This window comes from Siphateles boraxobius, unplaced genomic scaffold, assembly GCF_051911475.1.
Source record: "Siphateles boraxobius isolate OS27281-9 unplaced genomic scaffold, OSU_SipBor_1 41, whole genome shotgun sequence".
NCBI classification, from domain to species: Eukaryota; Metazoa; Chordata; class Actinopteri; order Cypriniformes; family Leuciscidae; genus Siphateles; species Siphateles boraxobius.
The window spans coordinates 34,851,281-34,875,205 of record NW_027509042.1 but is presented as its reverse complement, the minus strand read 5'-3'; the positions used below and the strand labels follow the sequence as shown (position 1 = coordinate 34,875,205).

Below are 23,925 nucleotides of genomic sequence, written 5' to 3'. Positions count from 1 at the left end.
TGTCAACATCCCATTTTTTCCATTATGTTATTATGGTCCTTTGAATTCAAAATAATGATGCTACATATAATGACTTCAGTATCTCTACTTCTATATCTCTGTGATTGCCAATATTGCTTCTACACCTCTACCTTTAGAGCATCCTTAAGCCGGCAAACCTCATCTCTGAGTGCCTCCCGTTCATCATGGATAATGTCTGAATATTCCTTCTGCCTCTCTAAAGCCTAAATGACACCATCCGCAAAAGTGAAAAGTCAAGGAAGGGAAGAACAAAAGAGTAAAGGACAGCTGTAAGGTTAGGAAAGACTACAAGGGACATGTGACAGTATAAAGCATTCTGTCCTTAACCAAGTTGGGTTAATAATAAGTTATTAATAAGTAATTATTAAGTGTTAAAACCTAAAAGAGAGAATTGTTTTGTTTTGATGTGATATGATTAAAGAAACATGGCCATGAAAGTAATTGTACCAGGATCTTTTTATCTTTCCATTCCAATGTTTCTTGCAGGTCAGAGATCTCTCTAATATAGTCCGCCTGTTTCCCGCAAGACTGTTGGGATTCCTGAGCCCCGGCCATGAAGGCAAGCAGAGGAAAATAGATGGGTAGATAGAAGTATATTAAAGAGAAAATATGAGAAGACAACAGAAAAACAGAATCCATCTATGTTAGGAAGACAAAGAGCAAGAAGACTGCCCCATCATTTACTGGTGATGCTCACCGTCAACAACTCTTCACTCTGCTTCAGTGTTTCCTTCATCTCCTCAAACTGGATTTTTAGGACATTGCGGGCATGACGTTCTCGCTCGCACTCCTAAAAACATTACAATCAAAAATGCCCATCATTGAAGTATGTACTGAAGGATTCATTGTAAATTTGCAGTATATTCCTGGTTACTAGCAGCCGTACTGTCATGGATGGTAGTATTAAAGGACAACCAAATTATGACTTTCACATTGACCATTTGCATGACTGTGTGCATGTCAGTAATATTTGCATATTAACAGTTTGTGTACTGTATATTGAGTGTTGATATCGCTGTGTGCCTGATTGATAACTCACACTAAAAGTTTACCAGAGATATCAACTTCTCTGCAAACCATTTCCATATTACAAAACCACTTCAATACAATTATACGATTATACATGAATATCAGATGATGTCACCAACGTCTCCTCACTGACGTCACTCAATTCTAAAACTTGTCTTCCGCCATCTTGAGTACCTGATTCGGCAAGATGGATATGGAGGTAGTTTTGTTTCTTTATTATTCAATCAAAAATATATATTTTCAATTAAAAACAACCTTCACTTCAATAAAAGAAAAACTTTTCAATCAAAGAAAAAAAGTATTTGAATCCAAAAATATATTTGAGACTCAAAAAAATAAATTTGAACACTGCTTTTCTTTGATTGAAAATGTTTTCTTTGATAGAAGTCCGTTTTGTTTTGTTTAAAGCAACCTTTTTAATTGAAGTAACATTGTTTTTTGATTGGACCATATAATAGGTAGGACATTTGTGTCTTTATCATTCAATCAAAAAAGAAGTTGCTTCAAACAAACAAACAACAGAATCAATAAAAAAGTCACTTCAATGAAAAGATAAACATTTTCAAGTATAGAAAATCGTTTTTGAATGCAAATAAAATATTTGAGACTCCAAAAATAGCATTTGAACACTTTTTTTTATTGAAAATGTTCTCTTTGATTGAAGTAATTTTTTTTTGTGTTTGGGCCATACATGGGTAGGACATTTGTGTCTTAATCATTCAATTCCAAAAAAGTTGTTTCAATCAAAAAAAATATTTTCAATCAAAGAAAAAACTGTTCAAATGCAACAACAAAAATTACCCCGTGAATAAAAAAAGTATTGGAGAGAATGTGTTTTTTCGTTGTTGTTTTTTTTTTTAAGTGAAAAAAATTTAGAAAATTTAATCATGACCACAACTGCGTACATCACTTGGTTTTAGGGTGCTAGGTGCAAGATTGACTATAAACCAAAATTATAAATAATTGGAACACTCATTTGATCATCAGTTCACTACCCCCTGTACTTGGCCGCTGCAAGGCTCACAGAGATAGATCTGTAGCTTCAGGAAAATGAACTTCACGGCTGCTCCCTCCACTTGCTGGCAAAAAGCCTGCTGGCAGTGGCGAACATGACTTCTTTGTCAGAAAGATGTCGTTGGTGTAGACACTTGTCAATCAAACATGTCTGACCAATAGAGAAGCACCCGCCCACTGCGGAACGTTTGTGTCAAAATGATTCAATCAAAAAAATTTGAACTTCAAAACTTTTTGCACTTCAAAAAAAAAGTGATTCAAACGAAAAAATCTGAACTTCAAAACTTTTTTCACTTCAAAAAAAATGATTCAATCAAAACAATTTGAACTTCTACATTTTTTTCACTTCAAATAAAAAAAAAACAACAACGAAAAAACACATTCTCTTCAATACTTTTTTTATTCACGGGGTAATTTTTTTTTTTGCATTTGAACAGTTTTTTCTTTGATTGAAAATATTTTTTTTGATTGAAACAACTTTTTTGGAATTGAATGATTAAGACACAAATGTCCTACCCATGTATGGCCCAAACACAAAACATTTTTACTTCAATCAAAGAGAACATTTTCAATAAAAAAAAGTGTTCAAATGCTATTTTTGGAGTCTCAAATATTTTATTTGCATTCAAAAACGATTTTCTATATTTGAAAATGTTTATCTTTTCATTGAAGTGACTTTTTTATTGATTCTGTTGTTTGTTTGTTTGAAGCAACTTCTTTTTTGATTGAATGATAAAGACACTAATGTCCTACCTATTATATGGTCCAATCAAAAAACAATGTTACTTCAATTAAAAAGGTTGCTTTAAACAAAACAAAACGGACTTCTATCAAAGAAAACATTTTCAATCAAAGAAAAGCAGTGTTCAAATTTATTTTTTTGAGTCTCAAATATATTTTTGGATTCAAATACTTTTTTTCTTTGATTGAAAAGTTTTTCTTTTATTGAAGTGAAGGTTTTTTTAATTGAAAATATATTTTTTGATTGAATAATAAAGAAACAAAACTACCTTCATAGATGGATACGTCAGTCGCAAAGCAACTAGAGCTTATTCTCTGGCCGAGCCCGAACTTGCCCGAACTTGATCTAGAGATGTGCACTCCCAATGGAAAAGAGTGCGGCGCGGGACTAGATTTGATGGCCGAGTGCAAGCGGCAATGCACTCTCTGTGTGTGTGCGCGTTGCAGGGAGAATAAAACGATTCGCAAGACTTTATGAATAAAACATATAAAAACTAATACATTTTTGCAGAAAAGCAACAAGAACTAAAACAAAATAGAAACGATTTACAGGCCAGAGTTTCCTTTTAAAACACGTTTGCAGCGTTGAGCGATGTAGCCAATCACAGACTCATTGTGCAGTCAGCTTAATTGATATTAACAGAGATGTGAGATCGCGATTAACTGATGTCAGCTTTTTAGGAATTATTAAGGGAGCACACTTTGCGCGCATTCAGTCAAAATCCTTCAATCATATCATGCCCAACCATGCACGTAGCTGCTTGCTTTTATGTTATAACAGTGGTTTGTGTGTGCAAACTCTCTGTGCAGTGTTCATGTTGTCTGTGATGAGTGGATGTAAATGATAATGAGCTTACGCTAGTTTAGGGGTGTGCGATATCACGATTTATGATCGTGGATTAAAATATATCCACCTGCTTTTGAAGAAATGTCGTAGTATCGTGCATTCTATCAGTTGCAGTTCTGGCGCCTCCGTCTCAGCATAGGCTACAACGCGACGTATATTCACATCAAATGTTAACGCAAAGGAACGGGACAATGCAGATCACATAAGTTCATTATTTGCATGTGCTAACAAGTCATTCACGTGTTGATGCGCGGTTCTAACGAGCGCTTTTCTGAGCGCGTACACCCGAAGCGCACTAAGCCTGTCTAACAACAGCGACAGGTTACTGAACGAAGTTATCTTTCTAGTCTTATTGCGCGAATACTGTCAAATACACACAGGGTTTACATAAACAAAGTTGGTTATGTATAAAGTGAAACAAACAGAGAAAATCTGCTTCCTAGCTAATGCCGTCAGTATTGTAGACAGTACTCGGCAGGTACTCAAGATGGCGGCAGTCAACTGGAAAAAGAGCGGATGACGTAAGAGGTCATTTGACTGATATTCATGTATACTATAGCATGAAATGAAATATAGCAAAAATGACCTGTATAAACTTCCAAGATTTTGTCTCACAATAGTAGTTTAGTCAAACATAATATTTATTCATTACACTTCATGGATGACTCTAAATTTGGGGTTATGACAGAAAATGTAAATTTCATATTTTATATTGAAAAAAAAAACCCAGAAAGTGTAAATTTCATATTTTGTATTGAAAAAAAAGATATATTTGTAAAAGGGTCAATTATTTTACAGGATTTTGTATTAAACCCCTCTTTATCAGAATATTGATTTCATCATTTGATAGGCCTTACCCTGTTTTTTTCCTCACTCTCTCTGCGTGTCTCACACAGAAGTTCCTCCAGCTCCATCAGAGTGTCTCTCAGTGTGTCCACCTGATACATCAGGTTTGTCTTCTCATTGTCCAGCTGAGCGTTGGACACCATGGCCTTACGGTACTTCTCCTCTACCTCTACCAGAGAGTCCTGAGAGTTGACAACAAAATGAAGATCTTTACATATAGATCATGGCTATTATAATTTAGTATTATGAACACACTAAAACTACCTTCATTTCCCGTATGGAGGCCTCAGTGTCAGCTGATAGCGAGGTATCACAGCTTCCTCTTCGTGATAACCCTCCACCCAGAGATGCTAGAGTGGCAGCCGAGAGGGTGGAGGCTGTCCTGGAACCCTGAGGATGTAGTTTAAATATTTACTTTGTCTGGTGGATCACTTTGTTGCTGTATTATTCACTGTGATGGATTAAAAATGTGTTTGTACATCTATTCAACATCCTCAAAATTATTCTACTGACCTTTTCCAGGAAGTCTGACCTTTCCTCCACCTGTATGAAAAATTAAACATGTTCAGCAGAAGCTACAATGTAAAATCATGCAGCCTCTTTATACAAATCCACATTAGATGTGAAATACTTATTTAAAACAAAAATGCATCAGAATTGGGGCATCTATATATACGTTCCATGCTTTACTCACTAGAGGGAGCACGACACAAACAAGATTAATGCTAATACCACACAATAGCCTACTGAATATTACAGAATGAGGAACAGAATATGCAAAGGAACAGGAGAACAGGTCAGTTTTTGCCATGGATCTTCATGTGTTACAGAGATGACAGATTTGACCTTAAAACTGTAGAACTAAAGCTTGGTCAGTGACAGAATGGGAAGCTCACCACTGGACTGGCACGGGCTGAACTCGCCCTAGATGAAGCCCTGGAGCTGGAGCCCAGAAAGCCATTGTAGTCTGAAGGCTGACCAGAAAAGCAGGTATAGAGAAAAAAGCAGAATAAGATGGACAGATGAGAAGATGTTAGCAGAAAGAGAGTTAGTTCTGAGCATTAGAGGAAAAATATAGGAACTGATAAGTATAAAGTTTAAAGAAATAACATATACACTACTGTTCAAAAGTTTGGGGCTAGTACGTTTTTATTAATGTTTTTGAAAAAAGCTCACCAAGAATGCATTTATTTGACCAAAAATATAGTAAAAAACATTAATAATGTGAAATATTATTACAATTTAAAATAACTGGTCCTATTTTAATAAAATGTGATTTATTCCTGTGATCCAATTTTCAGCTGCCATCACTCCAATCTCCAGTAACACAATCCTTCAGAAATTATTCTAAAATGCTGATTTGGTACTAAAGCAACCATTCTCATTAATATCAATGTTGTCAATGATTAATTAAAAACAGCATTTATTTGAAACAGAGGTATTCTGAAGTAATATAAATGTCGGTCCCACTTTATATTAAGTGGCTTTAATTACTATGTACTAACATTGAAATTAATAATTTGATACAATGGATTTATTGTGTACATACATGTTTTTACATTGTACTTATATTTTAAAAATACCTCCATGTAATTACAGCTGTAATTAATTTATGTAATTACATTTGCAAATACACTGTTGACCCTTCCCATACACCTTAACCCACCCTTAAACCTTTTCATACAACCACACCTGTCCCTAACCTTACCCGTATCCCACCTCAAAAGCAGCAAAGGTGTTTTAAAATACAACATGAACACAATAAGTACATCATACTTACTTTTCGGTGTAAGTACATAGTACTTGAAGCCACTTAAAATAAAGTGGGACCTAAATGTCTTTACTGTCACTTTTGATCAATTTTATCCATCCATGCTGAATAAAACTATTAATTTCTGGGGGGGGAAAAAACATTCTTTTAAACAGTAGTGTAAAACCATAGCCATATTGTGGGTCAAAACACACTGACACATCAGTCTGACTAGTAAAAAACCATATTTTGACCACACAAAAAAGACAAAAACATATTCAATCCAAGATGATTAACCATCAAGTACATGCTTTACATACATACACCAACAGTCCAACTCTACTGCCATGCAGGCATCCAAACACAACAAGAGTGGGAAAAACAGTAGGGTGGAGGCTCCCAAACTTTCCTCAGAGAAGCTCATGACATAAACAGACACAGACAACACCTAGCCAAGCCTGTGGTCTGAAAACAGAACCATGCAAGACACTCAACAAGCCCAGACTGGCATTGGGTCATGCCCCTTTCAGAGGGATAGGTAAAAATTGGGCCTTACGCCTCTAGCGCTGGAGCCACTGAAACGCCTAGTGCCAGAGAATGAACCCTCTTCATGCAATGACCCCTGCAGACAGAACAGAAAACCTCACCATCCTACATTCACCTCACATACTCAATATCTCTCAGACATAACCATGGAGAACACAACAAACAGTTAAAATAAAGACCCTTAAATGGCCACTTTATAATCCAAGACGGTTCACGATCATGAAATGTGATCAAACAGGGCTGCTAGAGAAGATGTAGGAGGAGGAAATGCTCATGACATACAGAGGTGTTCAAAGAAAGCTTCTTTGTGTGTTTACAGAAAGTTAACACATTAGCCATCTACTCTAATGCACTCTGATGTATTCTGAGCACTTATGGAATGAATAAATAAAAATTGATTTCTGCATTAGATATCTGAGTAAGAGGCTATGGAAGCCATAAACTTCTCAACACAAGATTCTGCAAATCAGTTTACTACACTGCATGCAGGTATCTGCTCAAATGAGGGATTGAACACACACAAGTCCGTAAATGAGATAGTTTACCCAGAAATGAAAATTATTGTCATCATTCTGCTCTAATATTGTTCCAAACTAGATAGAGATACCTAGCAGAATGTCCAAGTAGCTCCTTTCTAAAATGAAAATTTTGTTTTGTTTATTGTAATTAAATAAAAATATATAATATATTAGAAGTTGTAATTTAGTACAAATATTAATCTATTTTAAATATATGATATAATATAAATATATTGATAGTTAAAATTATAATCAAGTACATTACGTGTGCTTTAGTCAACACATACTGTACTTCTCTAAAGCACAACAAAAGAGTAATGATTGCACTTTAAAGGAAAACAAGGAACCTATACAGATGATTAGCATGTTGCTGGCATGTTTAGCACATCCTTAGCATCATGATAGCATGATTAGCATGTTTCTAGCAAGATGCTATCAAGATTAGTATGTCGCTAGCATGATTTTAACACAATTTAGCATGTTGATAGCCATGGTCTTCATGCACTTTCATATAAAAGAACAGTTTGAACATTCTACTAGATCACTACTTTTGTGTTCCACAAAAAAATGTCATATGGGTTAAGATGACAACATAATCATTGTCATTTTTGGATTAACTATATCTTAAAGTTCCTTACAATGTGTGTCATGTATTCATCAAGATGAAACAGAGTTAACGAACAATCTGCATGTCAGGTTGCATGCAGATGACAACTGGAAACAAACCCTGTGACTTCTTGAACGGGGGGGTTCACTAAAAAGCACAGAGGGCTAAAAACAGACAGAGAGGGGAGGAAGAAAAATATATGCTCATAACATTTCATTTAAATACTATACATTCTTCAATTTAAAAAAAAAATCTCTCCCCTAAATAAATAAATATCAGATTTTATCAAACAACTTCCTACAACATTCTACCAGCAATACAGCACCACATCACTACATCAATCAAAATAATGCAATTCAAACATATAGCAGAAATAGTACTGTATATAATCTGTCCACACTTAAAGTCCCCCTGTAGTCAATAATTGTATCCCTTAAAACTCATCTTTGATCACCAAAATTACATTTAAAAAAAAAATTCTTGAAAAAATAATATTCATGGTTTAAAATAGCTTGAATGTAACTATACACCCTTGCCTCATTCAGTGTATGCGGTTCTATGAATATGCAAATTACCCCCGTCCCCACTCACTCACACCAGCTCAAAGATCCACAGGTTGACGTGATTGGTTACAAGGCAGTTTGTGACGTCAAAAACACCAGTGATTTCAAACCGCGTTTTTGAGACTGTCTTTGGTTCACTGCCATTTTAAGGAGAAAATACTCAGCAATTGTGTTGACTTATGAATTTGCACATGGTTTATCTTAAAGCATATTTAAAACACCACATAAACATATAAACAACATTAAAAGCTTTGATTTTCACCACAGGGGGACATTAACCATTTTCAACATGCTATAATTTGCTATTTACTAATTCTAACCTTGACTACTTTTTAAGGCAGAAATTAAGGTGCAGACACATTTACAGATGTTTGGAAAATTTTTGCGACCAAAATGTATAAAAATGTGAAAAAATTTCCATTGCGTTGGGTTCAAGTTTGTCAAAGTAAGTTCTGGGTGAGCGATGATTCATACATCGCTACACTATTAATAATGGACTTTTTTAGTTCACAAAATTTCATAGAAGTTTTGCTAATGTGGTCGCACCTTAAGATGCACCTTGTTTCAGTAACAACAGCTTCTATGATTGGTGGATTTCACAGTGCTATTGTGGGTAATGTAGTACTTAAGAATATACAGAAATATACAGCAAAATGTTTTTTGTTTTTTTGTTAAGTTTAAATAAAAATTTCAGACCTTTGGATTCTAGAGTTGCATGCTTATCCAATCACTTACATTTATTTTTTAATCACAAAAAGTCAATACAGTTTTTAATTAAAATTATTCAACCCTCATTGCAATTCAGTTTTTTTGGCAAAATTTACAGACTTTTGGGTGTTTGCAATGAACAAATCAAACCAAAGTAATTGAAATAGCTCAACGCAACAAAAGTGGCTTCCCCAAATTCAACTGAAAATGCAACTTTTAATGACTTCTGCAGTCTCAAAATAAGTCAGCCCCCTGAATAGAATATCCCCCACAACAGCACAAATTGGCAAAACAGATGTTGTCTCAAGCACACTTGATGCAACTAATAAAGACTTCATTAGTTGCAGCAGGGTTGCTTGAGTTAGAACACATGAAATACCCAAACTGGCTAGGTTTGTTGTTGAGTGTTACTTTTGACTGCATGTTAGAAATATGGTTAAGTCAAAAGAATGGTCCAAAAAGAAGAAGTCCTGGAAGATTCTACAGTGGCCACCTGATTTGAACCCCATAGAAAATCTCTGGTGGGATTTTAAGGAGGTGGTTGCATCACGCAAACCCAAGAATATTACTGAACTGGAGGCCATTTCTTCAGGAATGGACAAAGATTCCCCAGAAACGCTGCCAGAAACCGGTGTCTGGTTATACATCTCATTTGCAGCAGGTCATAACAGCAAAAAAAAGGTTGTTCCCTTTCGTTGTCACTCCGAGTTACGTCGGATGACGACGAATGGGGTTTCGCTTAGAAAGCCTATCAACTTCGAGTATTACAAAACGAGCCAATGGCAAAGAAATGCCATGGGTCTGCGGAATTTGCATGACGTAACTCCGCCCCACCTCGTGGGTATAAAAGGAGGACGCCAGCAACAGGCAGATATGTTTTCGCTTCGGAGCCAAGTGTAATTCTTCACTCCTTAAGCTATCTCTGATTGTCAGCTTCTTACGAGACGAGCAACTCTCCAGTGTTGGTGTGACGGCGATCTCCCGGCGAGTGCACACTTCCTGCTTATCTGAGCGTGGTTTGCCAGCGAGTGTGTTCTCCGCGGGCGCTTCAGCACTGAGTTTCTCTCACAAAAAGAGCTTGCACGCGGCACGTCTTTTTAAAGATGCCTCGCCCGTGCACTTCTGGTTGCGGTCGACTGGTGTCTGACTCTGATGGGCACGAGCGCTGCTTGGTGTGTTTGGGCTTTGATCACGCTAAAGCAGCGCTCGTGGATGAGTCATGTTCTTTCTGTGGGAACATGACCATCGCAACACTTAGATCGAGACTCAAGGATCTCGCAAGAGTGAGAGTCCCCTCATCCACACCCCGATCTAGCGCCTCCTCGAGAGGCTCTACTTCGGCTGGTGGCCAGGGTGATCTGAGGGTGACTGTGTGGAACAAAGCGCCGACTATGTGTCCGTGCCCCGCAGCACCTTCTCCAGTGTTGCAACCCGCGAGTGTTCAGGGGATCATCGCGGGACCGTCCTTTGAGGTCCCGCGAGTGTCCTTTGGCGCTCCAGAGGAAGATGCGATGTCGATCGCAGCATCACTAGGCGGGTCTGATTCGTCTGGAAGTGACGACTCGTCACAGCTGCCACCCTCGGGTGTGAATACGGCTGTGGCTCAGTCTGATCCAGAGATGACGGCCATGCTTTCCCGGGCGGCCGCGAGCATTGGTTTGGAGTGGAACCCTCCACCCTGTCCTGAGCGCTCGCGGCTGGACGATTGGTTTTTGGGTGCAGCTGCGGCTTCCCGTCCTCAGCCTGCCCCAATACCTTTCTTCCCGGACGTGCATGATGAAATCTCGAAGTCCTGGAAGACTCCCATGTCTTCCCGCGACCGCTCGTTGATTTCATCCGCCTTTCCTCCCCTCGATGGGGCAGCTGCCCGTGGGTACACTGGGCTCCCCCCGGTTGAGCGTTCTGTTGCGATGCAGTTGTGTCCTCAGAGTGCCTCTTCTCGCGGCGAGCCTAAGCACCCATCCAAGGCCTGTAGGTTCTCGTCTACCCTAGTGGCGAAGTCCTGCAGAGCGGCGGGACAGGCGGCTGCCTCTTTGCATGCCATGGCCACTCTGCAGGTCTATCAGGCGCAGATGCTAAGGGACATGCACGAGGGTAGGACGGACCCAGGGCTCTTCGATGAGCTGCGCGCCGCCACCGACCTCGCCCTCCGGGCGACGAAGGTGACCGCACGCTCCCTGGGTCTGGTGATGTCCACAGCTGTGGTCCAGGAGAGACACTTGTGGCTGAACCTGGCTGACATGCGGGACGCTGAGCGCTCTCGCCTGCTCGACTCCCCCATGTCCCAGGCCGGCCTATTCGGCGGTGCGGTGGAGGATTTCGCCCAACAGTTCTCCACCGCCCAGAAACAGACTGAGGCCATTAGGCACATTCTGCCCCGACGGCCCGCTGCTGCCTCCACCCAGCCGACCGGGCAGATCCCTCAGTCTGTTCGCCGCCGAGGGCGCCCTCCTGCGGCTCCCGCCCCTCCCGCCCGGCCAAAGCAGCAGCCTCCACCCAGGCCCGGTCGCGGAGGAAGCCGTAAGAAGGCGCCCCAGCCCTCTCCAGCCCCGCCCCCCGCTAAACGCCGGGCCAAGCGGCGCTCCTGAGACGGGCTGCTCAGGGATGCTGAAAATTACTTCTCAGGAGATGGTAGCAGGACCACTCCTTCCCCCGGTGGAGGGCCGGGGGAGAATCTTTTGTTCTCCACTCCCCGCTGCTCACCCACGGGTGGGCAGCACCCTAATGTGGTTAAAGAAAGAAGTAACATTTCCATCCCTGAGCACACAGAGTTCTCGGACGACACGGTGCGCCGCCTCCGAGCCGTGCACCCCTCGTCCCCCTCTGTCCCAGAGCCGGCTGGCAGTGCGCGCCGTCCCCGGACCGTGCCGCTCCCTTCCGCCTCTGTCGCCAGCCCCCTGGCAGAGCAGACCCCCGTGGAACGTTCTTCCTTCCCTGGTCTCCTCTGTCAGGGCGCGGTTAATGACTGTGCCCCCACACCGGGCCGCTATGCCGTCCACGTCCGGGCCAGTCATTCCGCCCTGCTGCACCATCGGTGGGAAGTCTGTGGTCCGTATGACCCCGCTGGTACAGTTTTTGGGAGCCTGGCTAGAGCTCCCCCTCCTGTCCCGCTGGGTCGCACGGACGATCAGGCTCGGCTACGCGATTCAGTTCGCGCGGTCTCCTCCCCGCTTCAGGGGAGTCCGCTCCACTTTGGTCGGTGGCAACGCCCCTATCATGAGAGCCGAGATCGCCACCCTGCTGGCGAAGGGTGCGATCGAGACCGTCCCTCCGGCCGAGATGAGGACCGGCTTCTACAGCCCGTACTTCATTGTCCCCAAGAAAACCGGTGGGTTACGACCAATCCTGGACCTGCGTGTGCTGAACCGTTCCCTTCACAGGCTGCCGTTCAAGATGCTCACTGCCAAACACATTCTCGGATGTGTGCGGCCCCAGGATTGGTTTGCAGCAATCGACCTGAAGGACGCCTACTTTCATGTCTCCATTCTCCCTCGACACAGACCGTTCCTTCGGTTTGCCTTCGAGGGGCAGGCATACCAGTACGCGGTTCTCCCTTTTGGGCTAGCCCTGTCTCCTCGCGTCTTCACGAAGGTCGTCGAGGCTGCCCTTGTTCCCCTTCGGGAACACGGGGTTCGTATCCTAAACTACATCGACGACTGGCTGATCCTAGCTCACTCTCGAGACCAGGTATGAGAACACAGGGACCTAGTGCTCCGGCACCTAGCGCGTCTGGGCCTTCGGGTCAACTGGGAAAAGAGCAAACTTTGCCCCATGCAGAGGATCTCTTTTCTCGGTATGGACATCGACTCAGTCGCCATGTCCGCGCAGCTTACGAGCGAGCGCGCGCAGTCACTGCTGACTTGCCAGAGACAGTTCAAGGGCAAGAGTGCGGTTCCACTGAAACTCTTTCAGAGGCTCCTGGGGCATATGGCATCTGCAGCCGTGGCAACACCGCTCGGATTGCTTCATATGAGACCGCTTCAGCTTTGGCTTCGCGACCGAGTCCCGAGGTGGGCATGGCAACACGGCACCTTCCGAGTAACTGTTACTCCGTCCTGCCGCCAGACCTTCACCCCGTGGTCGGACCTCAGTTTTCTACGGGCCGGAGTGCCCCTGGAACGAGCTTCGCGGCATGTTGTTGTAACGACAGATGCCTCCTCCACGGGCTGGGGTGCCATGTGCAATGGACGTGCTGCCGCGGGCTCCTGGACAGGACCCCGCCGCCTCTGGCACATCAATTGCCTCGAGTTGCTGGCCGTACGTCTTGCTCTGCGCCGCTTCCGGGCCGTGCTCAAGAACCAACACGTACTAGTCCGTTCAGACAATACCGCCACTGTAGCGTACATCAACCATCAAGGTGGTCTACGCTCCCGCCGTATGTCGCAACTCGCCCGCCACCTCCTCATATGGAGTCAGAAGCATCTGAGGTCGCTTCATGCCATTTACATCCCCGGAGCCCTGAACTGTGCAGCCGACGAGCTCTCACGGCTTCAGCCCCTCCCGGGAGATTGGCGACTCCATCCCCAGTCGGTTCAGCTGATTTGGGACCAGTTCGGGGACGCACAGATAGATCTGTTTGCCTCTCACGACTCGACCCATTGCGCCCTGTACTATTCCCTGACCGAGGGCACGCTTGGCACGGATGCACTGGCGCACAGCTGGCCGCGGGGCCGCAAATATGCGTTTCCCCCAGTGAGCCTTCTTGCGCAGACCCTGCGCAAGGTCAGGGAGGACGAGGAGCAGGTCATTCTGGTCGCGCCATACTGGCCCGCCCGGACCTGGTTCTCCGAACTAGTACTCCTCGCGACAGCACCTCCCTGGCCGATTCCCCTGAGGAAGGACCTCCTTTCTCAGGGACGGGGCACCCTATGGCACCCTCGTCCCGATCTTTGGAACCTCCACGTGTGGCTCCTGGACGGGACGAAGCAGGTTTGAGTACCCTTCCACCTACGGTGGCGGCTACCATCACTTCCGCTAGAGCGTCGTCCACGAGACACGTCTACGCGTTGAAGTGGAACCTCTTCGTCAACTGGTGCTCTTCTCTTCAAGAAGACCCCCGGAGATGTTCGATTAGTGTCGTGCTTTCCTTCCTTCAAGATAGGCTGGAGCGAAGGCTGTCTCCCTCCACCCTGAAAGTCTATGTTGCCGCCATTGCCGCACACCATGACCCAGTCGAAGGTAAGTCTGTGGAAGGCACGACCTGATCATCAGGTTCCTGAGAGGAGCGAGGAGACTGAATCCTCCTCGTCCTCCTCTCGTTCCCTCTTGGGACCTCTCAGTGGTTCTAACTGCCCTGCGGAGTGCTCCCTTTGAGCCTTTGCAATCAGTGGAGCTTAAGTTCCTGTCTATGAAGACAGCGCTCCTGGTTGCATTGGCCTCCATCAAGAGGGTGGGGGACTTGCATGCATTCTCCGTTGACGAAGCGTGCCTGGAATTTGGGCCGGCTTACTCTCACGTGATCCTGAGACCCCGGCCTGGATATGTGCCCAAGGTTCCTACCACTCCCTTCCGGGACCAGGTGGTGAACCTGCAAGCGCTGCCCCCGGAGGAGGCAGACCCAGCCTTGGCACTGCTCTGTCCAGTACGCGCCCTCCGCGCCTATGTAGACAGGACGCAGTGTTTCAGGACCTCAGACCAGCTCTTTGTCTGTTATGGTGGGAAGCTGAAGGGAAAGGTTCTCTCCAAGCAAAGGTTGTCCCACTGGATAGTGGACGCCATTGCCTTGGCATACCAGCAGCAAGGTCGACCGTGCCCCCTTGGTATGACCGCCCACTCCACCCGGAGTGTGGCATCCTCTTGGGCTCTAGCGCATGGCGCCTCGCTAACAGACATCTGCAGAGCTGCAGGCTGGGCGACACCTAACACATTCGCCAGATTCTACAATCTCCGAGTGGAGCCAGTGTCCTCTCATGTACTCGCTTCAACCAGCTAGTACTGGACCCGCTCAGGTGTCTTCGCTTGCTCGCCATTCCACTCCACGGACTGGATACGTGCGATATTCTCCTCAGGCGAGCTTCCCCAAAAAGCCCTGAGTTCCTCCAGCACTCCTGACGTTGGCGCCAGTGTCTATTGCCTGTGCGTCGGCTAGGTGCCTCCCGTGTGCATGGTCCCTCCTCTGAGCGACCCCCACATGTGTATTTCCACTGTAAGCCTCTCTGAGCGTGTGTCTTTCCCTTGGCAAGCCACCTTGCCACCCCTGGGGTTGAAATATTCCACCTGCGGCTGGACACCCCAGTGTTCTCCATATGTCTCCTTCGGGTCATATGTGTATTCTCTAAGTCCCCCCCCCCTCTGGGTTGGCAGTAATTGCATATTTCCCCTAAACTTTGGGATATGCTCCCCAGTGTACCTTGGTATTCCTGTGCTAAATAGGAGTCCTTCGTCCGTGCCAGTCTCACGACAGGGATCTCAGATTTACGCAGGGCACTGGAAGACAGCTGAGAAGGTGGCGTGATTAGACTGGTAACCCCATTCGTCGTCATCCGACGTAACTCGGAGTGACAACGAAAGGGAACGTCTCGGTTACGTATGTAACCCTCGTTCCCTGAGTAGGGAACGGAGACGTTACGTCTGCCTGCCACTTTCCGCTGTACCGCGGGGATCGCCTGAGCTCAGTCTTGGCTCCTCAGCGAAGAAACATATCTGCCTGTTGCTGGCGTCCTCCTTTTATACCCACGAGGTGGGGCGGAGTTACGTCATGCAAATTCCGCAGACCCACGGCATTTCTTTGCCATTGGCTCGTTTTGTAATACTCGAAGTTGATAGGCTTTCTAAGCGAAACCCCATTCGTCGTCATCCGACGTAACGTCTCCGTTCCCTACTCAGGGAACGAGGGTTACATACGTAACCGAGACGTTCTACTACATACTAAAGATGCTTGCCATGAAAAAGTTGAATAATTTTGAGACTGCAGAAGTCATTAAAAGTTGCTTTTTCAGTTGAATTTGGGGAAACCACTTGAAACATTTGTTGTGTAGAGCTATTTCAATTACTTTAGTTTGATTTGTTCATTGCAAACAGCTGTGAGTATGTGAATTTTGCCAATAAACCTTATTTGCAATGAAAGTTGAAAAATTTTGATTACAGCGTCTATTTGTCTATCAATTTGGATATTTTGAGTGTGATTTTCTTTTTCTTTTCAGAAACCAACAGTTATGGTCGACTGTTGTTTGAGAATAAGCGTTCCTGTGAGATGAACGAGGAAAGACGAGCGGACAAAATGAAGAAAGGGTTGTAAGATAAAACAATGAGGAAGGGAACTAATTCTAAAGGCAGGAATAAAGAGGGATTGCTAGGGATTGTGAGAGGGACAGACCCGTCCATTTTGTAGTCTGGCTGAAGGCAGACTGCTGGTGCTGCTGCAGAGATCTGTGTGGTTACCCTACGGTAAGCAGAGGAGGACAAAAGAACAATGTGAGAATGAGAAATAAAAAAAAGCCCCATGAAAATAGCTGAGGTGACAGATTGTTGCACAAGTGTGATGAAGAATGAATGAAAGAAGGAACAAGAAGTGAAAGGACTCTGTGTGCAAACGGCAGTCACACAGAGTCTGAATTCATAATTCTGTTACCAATTCCATCAGCTCTTAAACATTGTTTCTCTTTGCTTTTTCACTGATGTTTGCTTACACTACTGCTCCAAAGTTTAGAAAAGGCTAATTGCGATTATGTTATGTTTAACAATTTTAAATAACTGTTTTATATTAATATATTTTAAAATGTGTTTATGTAGTGTTTATTCCTGCGATGGCAAACCTGAATTTTCAGCATCATTACTCCAGTCTTCAGTGTCACGTGATCCTTCAGAAATCATTATTATATGCTAATTTGCTGCTCAAGAAACATTTCTTATTATTGTCATTTTTTGACTTAAAAAAAAATAATTTGCTGCTTAATATTTTTGTGTAAACTGTGATATACTACCATTCAAAAGTTTGGGAAATACTTTTATTCAGCAAGGACACATTACAAAGTGAGGCAGAATGTTACAAAAGCTTTCTATTCTAAATAAATGCTGTACTTTTGACATTTTTATTCATCAAATAACCATGGAAAAGTGTATCATGGTTTAAACATAAATATTAAGCAGACAATAACTGTTTTCAACATTGATAATAATAAGAACCATTGACCAATAATAACTAAAGACTGATGCCTAAAAGTCAGCTATGCCACCACAGGAATTAAAATAATATTTTTTTAAATATTTTTTAAAAATATATATTATTTACAGTATTACTGAACATACTGAACACTAAACATATTACCTTTTTCTGCATTTTTGAGGGAAAAAAAAGAAATGCAGCCTTGTTGAGCATAATCATAAAAAAATATATTATTTTATATAATATTAATTCAAATGATTCCAAACTTTTGACCAGTAGTGTAAGTCTGTTTTTATTTAAGTGACATAAGATTAAAATTAAGAGAAAGTAAACTACCACTCTTCAAATTGAGTGTTAAACAGAAGAAACTGGTATGAAATCTCCAGTCTTTTTTTTTATTGTAACATCCAAATGAAAAGCTTTATAGGAGGAATCACAGGTATACCAACCCTCAAACTCCCCCGACTGCCAACAGACATCCGCTCCTCATCATCTGATATCTGAGACAGGAAGACAAAGAAAACAGGGAGTTTAGAACTACTTTGGGTAAACCATGCTTTTCTGTATGCTTCTATAGCAAATGTGGGTCAAAAAAGGAAATAATTAAATGCATATACAAAATTTTTTGTCAGTGAATTATTAAAAAATATATATAATTAACATTTTGTGTGTACCTACATATTTTGGCGTTATAGTATTCATAACTTTAACAATTATCTTTTTTCTCGCAATTGTAAGTTTATCACACATTTTGTACTTTAACTCTAATTCTGACTTTTTTCTCTAACAATTCCAAGTTTATATCTCACAATTTTTACTTTATTTCTTGCAATTCCAAGTTTATATTCTGACTTTATTTCTTACAGTTCCGAGTTTATAATGAGTTTGCAATCTCGGAATTACGAGAAATAAGGTCAGAATTGTGATATATAAACTTGGAATTGCAAGAAGAAAGGTCAGAATTGTGGGATAAAAAGTTGCAACTGTGGCAGAAATAAGAAATATTATGTTTTAGAGTTTTATGAAGCTTGAAAGCTTCAGTCCCGGTTCACTGTAACCGCATGGAAATTAGCACGAAATTTAGTTTTGTAACATCATAAAGGTGATAAAGAGATTTTCATTTTTGGGTGAAGTACATCTGACATCTGTTATGAATAGCACACTACAGGCATTTAACAAAAATAAAATATAGGAAGTAGGTGATGAAGGGGAGGACAGACTGAGGAAGAAGGGGAAAAAGTAAGAAAAAGGGACTAAGGAAATATATAAAAAAAAAGGTAATAAACGTGTTGGACAAAAAGCAGATGGGAGAGATACAGACCGAAGTATGTCTCCGAGAGTGGCGGGAATACCGCTCACTGTCCTCCTGAAAAGCAGAGCGGGAAAAGAGGACAGAAAGCAGGAAGTTTTAGGTCAAAAGGTCACATGACTATCAAACACTGCAAAAACTGAACAACAAAGCATGCACTTAGAGATTACGCTGTCTGTCATATCACGGTTTATTACAGGGCTCAGACAGGGTGTCTGGAGGGGTGGGGGGAGGGTTGAGTGCTTTAAGATGTGGGTCACGCGACCGCCCTATAATCCTGCTGTATGTTATGACCACCTCTACTAAGCCCTAACATGTCAGATGGGCCTCCTGCCCCCCACTGCTCCAGTAAAGCCTGTGAAATGAGGATCAGACAAAGACTGCCTAAGAGACATGCAACACCAACCAATCACATTTCATTCTCTGAAGGATACATTGTGATAGTTAGGGTTTGATTAACTGCATTCGGGACCTGTGATGTGTGGGACCAGTTTATAATTCGAATTCTATCTTTGGTGGTCTATTCCATGCAGCAGAGTGGTATAATAACAGGTCATACCATCCACTGTTCAATATGGCCCCATTTGTTGTCCAGCCCATAGTATTTCTGGTGCAGAGAGGAGGAGAGCAAGACGATCAAATGAGGAAGGGTTATAATGAAAGTATAGGAGGATGTTAAAAACAGATTTGCAAGAGAACTTGGTTTGATCTTGTTTATTTCTTCCTCAAGCTTTAGCTGTATTTTTATAACCTGATGTTCATAAAACAATGCAAAATACTAGCTTGTATTTCTAATGATCAAATATGTGACCCTGGACCACAAAACCAGTCACATAGGTAAATTCTGTTAAATTGGGATTTATACATCACATGAAAGCTGAATAAATACGCTTTCCATTGATGTATAGTTTGTTAGGATAGGACAATATTTGGCCGAGATACAACCATTTGAACATCTGGAATCTGAGGATGCAAAAAAAATATAAACATTGATAAAATCGCCTTTAAAGTTGTCCATTTATGTTCGCAATTGTGCTGCATTCACTCGCAAAAATAAATGTTTTATATATTTACGGTAGTAAATTTACAAAATATCTTCATGGAACATGATCTTTACTTAATATCCTTATAATTTTTGGCATAAAAGAAAAATCGATAATTTTGACCCATCCAATGTATTGTTTGCTTTCGCCACAAATATACAAATATACTTGTGACTGGTTTTGTGATCCAGGGTCACATATGAGGACTGTTAGAAAGACATTAAAGAGGGATCGATCTTACCTTTTGCGCTTGATATATCTAATTAAACAGCAGGGAGATCAGGATGAAGAGAAAGAAAGAAAGTGAGACAGGAAGAGAAAGATATAAAGAGCTTAAAGGAGACTATATGGATCATTTGTAAATAAATCAGGATAGAGCTAGTATAAAGAATAAAAAATCTGTCATTTTTATAACCTGCACACAATTTACACAACCCAAAATATTCTCAAAAGCCTTCTAAAAATGATGCTGATTCAAAATGCAAACAAATTAACAATATCCTGGGAGATCACATTTAAATTTAGCAATTGATCAGATGGTGCAGTGAATGTTCTCAGTCAACAGTTTTCAGCATTAATAATAATAATAATAATACAATTAATAATAATAATAAGAACTATTTCAGTTATCAGTATATTAAAATGTTTTCTGAAGGATCATGTGACACTGAAGACACTGCTGAAAATTCAGTTTTGCCATCACAGGAATAAATTACATTTTGAATTATATTAGTTATAAAAACATGCTGATTCTTTTAAATTGTAATAATATTTTCTGTTTCAGGATATAGTACTGAATCAGGAAATGTTACTGTTTCATTGTATTTTTCATTAAATAAATGCAGTCGTGGTAAGCATAAGAGACTTTCTTTAATTAAAAAACTTTATTGACCCCAACCTTTTGAACGGTGATGTATTATCGGTCCAATATACAGTATATTTAAACACACACAATAGCAGAGAACACTCTAAACGACAACCCCAAATATTTACTCTTTTATGCTAAAAATTATCAAAGATGCTATTCTGAAATATGATACTCTTAAAACACCAAAAAAGTCACATGGCAATAAATTTACTAAAAAAATGATATATAATGGGAAAAGTAATAACATTCCCCCACTCACCTCATAAGCCGTACTCGGCACTACATACAGTACATATCACATCTTCAGTTTACTAACACAGACTAGCAAAGGTTAACACCAGCACACACACACACACACACACACACACACACACACACACACACACACACACACACACACACACACACTAGGGTCCATGCATCCCCCTTTTTTCTATATGCTAAGCAAAATCTTTATGAAAGAAAAAGGAATATTTATTAAAAAAATCTCTGCGTCACAACTTTATGATGTTTAAATCATGAATAACTGTGTTTCTGCTTTAATGCTTAGGTGGCTTATGGGAATTAAAGAGAATTCACACATCTTTTGTCCTGGAGAACCATTTCACTCCACTTTTTTTTTCATTTCAGTTTGTGTATCAGTGGTGGGAATTTTTAAACCAATATCTGCAGGTTACATTATAATCTTATTACGAGTGAATGAATAAATCATTCTCTAAGCTGACTCGTTCAAAAGCACTGATTCATACACTAAACAATTACTATATGATGCAACTGTGTGCTGAATGAGACATGAAAGAGTTGATTCTGCTATGGCTTTTCTGAATATCAACAAGGTTGCAGGCATTAGTCACAATTATTGAATATTATTCTGCAACAATTATTTAGTATTATTTAATGATACAAGATATTTATTAATTTAGAATTTAGAAATTAGAATTTAGCAATTGTACTTTTGCTTGTATGGATCTGCTTAAATAAAGGTAGTGTGAAATTCTATGTAGAACCATACAACACAGGCTATTTGTTATAGCCTAAGAAGAAACTAGAACTGTAACAGTCTGCCAAACAGATTATCTCCTGACCTCTTTCTGTTGCCTCTCCAATTCCTTCATACGGATTTCTCGGGCCTCTGCCCGGGCTGCCCGTTTAGCTGCTAGTCTTGCCTCCGCCTGGTAGAAAAACACAGAGAAACACAGAGAAACAGAGAGAGAGAGAGAGAGAGAGAGAGAGAGAGAGAGAGAGAGAGAGAGAGAGAGAGAGAGAGAGAGAGAGAGAGAGAGAGAGAGAGAGAGAGAGAGAGAGAGAGAGAGAGTCAGAACTGCCCAATAGATAAAAAACTAATCACATAAAGCAGTTTTTTTTATTCAATACAAATGAAAGTCAAGACTATTTACCAGTGTGAGTGAGAAAGGAAATTTGTATGACAGAGAAAACCCTTTTCTGCTTGAGTTCTATGCAGAGCAAATGTGAAAATTCAAGTTGAGAGTTCTTGGAATGTAATCTAATTAAGTTATTCACAGACTTTCAGTGATTAACCCATTATAGTTTTAATCTCATCATTGACCTGAGGGGGTGGAAGTCCCATAAAAATGAGTATCAATCAGTAGCACCATAACTAAGATTAAGAACCATTAGAAATGACTGTTCTACCTATAAAGAAAATGTTTGAAACATAACAACAAAATCAACATGAAGGTCAAGGAAAAATATAATCGACTGTTAGATAACCCTAAAAAGAATCATTAATAGATTGTAATATTGTAAGCTGTAAACACAAACATAGATTGTGATATTGTAAACACAAACACAGATTGTGAACTAAAGTTACCAGTAAAGGACACACACAAACTGTGCCAGGAAGGAATAGCTCACTCACTGCCTCCAAGCTGCCATTTCCGGTCAACAAGTGAAACCCAAAGCATAACTGAGAAAGAAAAGCTGCTCAACAACCCAACTGATGTAAATTATTGTAAATGCTTACTATCTGTCACCATACAAATAGCATTTTTTGGTCCTCACACTTCAAATGTCTCAGTGGTTTAAACTAAAGCCAGATGAAACAGAACTGACAAACAGGAGAAACAATGTGCGTAACGATACAGACACAACGCTTTTCATTCAACAGTGCTATCATTTACCATGGATTACTTAAGTAACACTAATTGCACCATGATATTGTGGCAAAAATGTGGGATATTCAAATCGAATTTTATTATATTATTAATGTAGACATGCATTAAATGTATTAAAGTGGTGGTTGATTATGATTTCACTTATCAAACTTTAGTTAGTGTGTAATGTTGCTGTTTGAGCATAAACGACATCTGCAAAGTTATAACACTCAGAGTTCAAAGCAAAGGAAAATATTTGCTTTTAAAGAAATTGTTTTTTAAGGACTACAACAAACGGCTGGTAGGGACTACACGACATTCCTCCCGGGTTAGTGACATCATTAACCCTAAAATTTACATAAACCCAGCCCCCGGGAACACAGTCCATGTTGAGAAGAGGAAAAGTTGTTGTAGTAGAGTACATTTGTGAGTCTCCTCAAGATGTTGCATCCGTCTTTTCACATGCAATACAGTACGTAACACAAATGCAATAGAATGTCACACTGTAGGCATCTTACAACAGTTCCCACAAGAGCGATTTTATAAATTATAATAACAGAATATGCTAATCAATGACTTGAAGATAGTTAACTCCACATCAGAAACATAAATTCATCATAACCATTCAGAAACGTCCTGTTGCATTCTACATGTTGTAACTTCTTCTTAAAGGGACACCAGGCAACTTTTTTACCTTAACTGAACAGCTTCGGAGTCAGTGGAATGGTTATATTACTTATTTCGGCTTGAATGGTGGTGGTTTCGCACCGCCCTGGTGCCTGAGAGCGTAAAAAAACTCACTTGCAACTTTGGGCCTGCGGGCCGCCGGCCTCGCCGTCAGGAAGTATCGCGTGATATCAGGTCTCGCGATGTAACGAATTGCTTGACGGCACTGCACACGTACACGCCCCCATTCAAGCACCGGCTAGCTATAAGCAAAGGGCAACGATAGATAGAGTTATGGCTGAGCCTGTGAAAAAGAAGCAGAAAGCTAGGAAATCTTTGTCGGAGGACCAACGAAAGAGGAAACGGGAGCAGCTCATTTGCATTTAAAGGGACACACACGAAACAACGCGTTTTTACTGACCCTCAAAAAGGGACAATTTTAACATGTCGTAAACAATTATCTGTGGGATATTTTGAGCTAAAAGTTCACATACACACTCTAGGGACAACAGAGACTTATTTTACATATTGTAAAAAGGAGCATTATACCACTCCTTTAAATGAGTAATGGAATATAATTACAGTATTATTTGTGATTAAGCTTTAACATGAGTGCATTTATACTAAATGT

At 41.3% G+C, this 23,925-nt stretch overlaps 1 protein-coding gene across 17 annotated transcripts in view; it reads right to left on the bottom strand.

Annotated features, from left to right (window-relative positions):
• Positions 1-23,925, bottom strand: part of lrrfip1b (leucine rich repeat (in FLII) interacting protein 1b) — a 70,175-nt gene that overhangs the window by 7,542 nt on the left and 38,708 nt on the right. Inside the window, exons 2-16 of one of the 17 annotated variants that reach the window (XM_077199214.1) lie at positions 21,600-21,686; positions 19,888-19,905; positions 19,163-19,210; positions 18,616-18,660; positions 17,744-17,794; positions 16,506-16,571; positions 8,039-8,083; positions 6,805-6,870; positions 5,395-5,472; positions 5,012-5,041; positions 4,763-4,888; positions 4,510-4,680; positions 719-811; positions 469-561; positions 132-224 (exon numbers count right to left, since the gene is read on the bottom strand). In XM_077199214.1, the coding sequence (XP_077055329.1) occupies positions 132-224; positions 469-561; positions 719-811; positions 4,510-4,680; positions 4,763-4,888; positions 5,012-5,041; positions 5,395-5,472; positions 6,805-6,870; positions 8,039-8,083; positions 16,506-16,571; positions 17,744-17,794; positions 18,616-18,660; positions 19,163-19,210; positions 19,888-19,905; positions 21,600-21,686 (1,110 nt within the window). The remainder of the gene's footprint in view (positions 1-131; positions 225-468; positions 562-718; positions 812-4,509; positions 4,681-4,762; positions 4,889-5,011; positions 5,042-5,394; positions 5,473-6,804; positions 6,871-8,038; positions 8,084-16,505; positions 16,572-17,743; positions 17,795-18,615; positions 18,661-19,162; positions 19,211-19,887; positions 19,906-21,599; positions 21,687-23,925) is intronic. The other 16 variants (XM_077199216.1, XM_077199218.1, XM_077199217.1 and 13 more) reach the window with 16 other exon arrangements.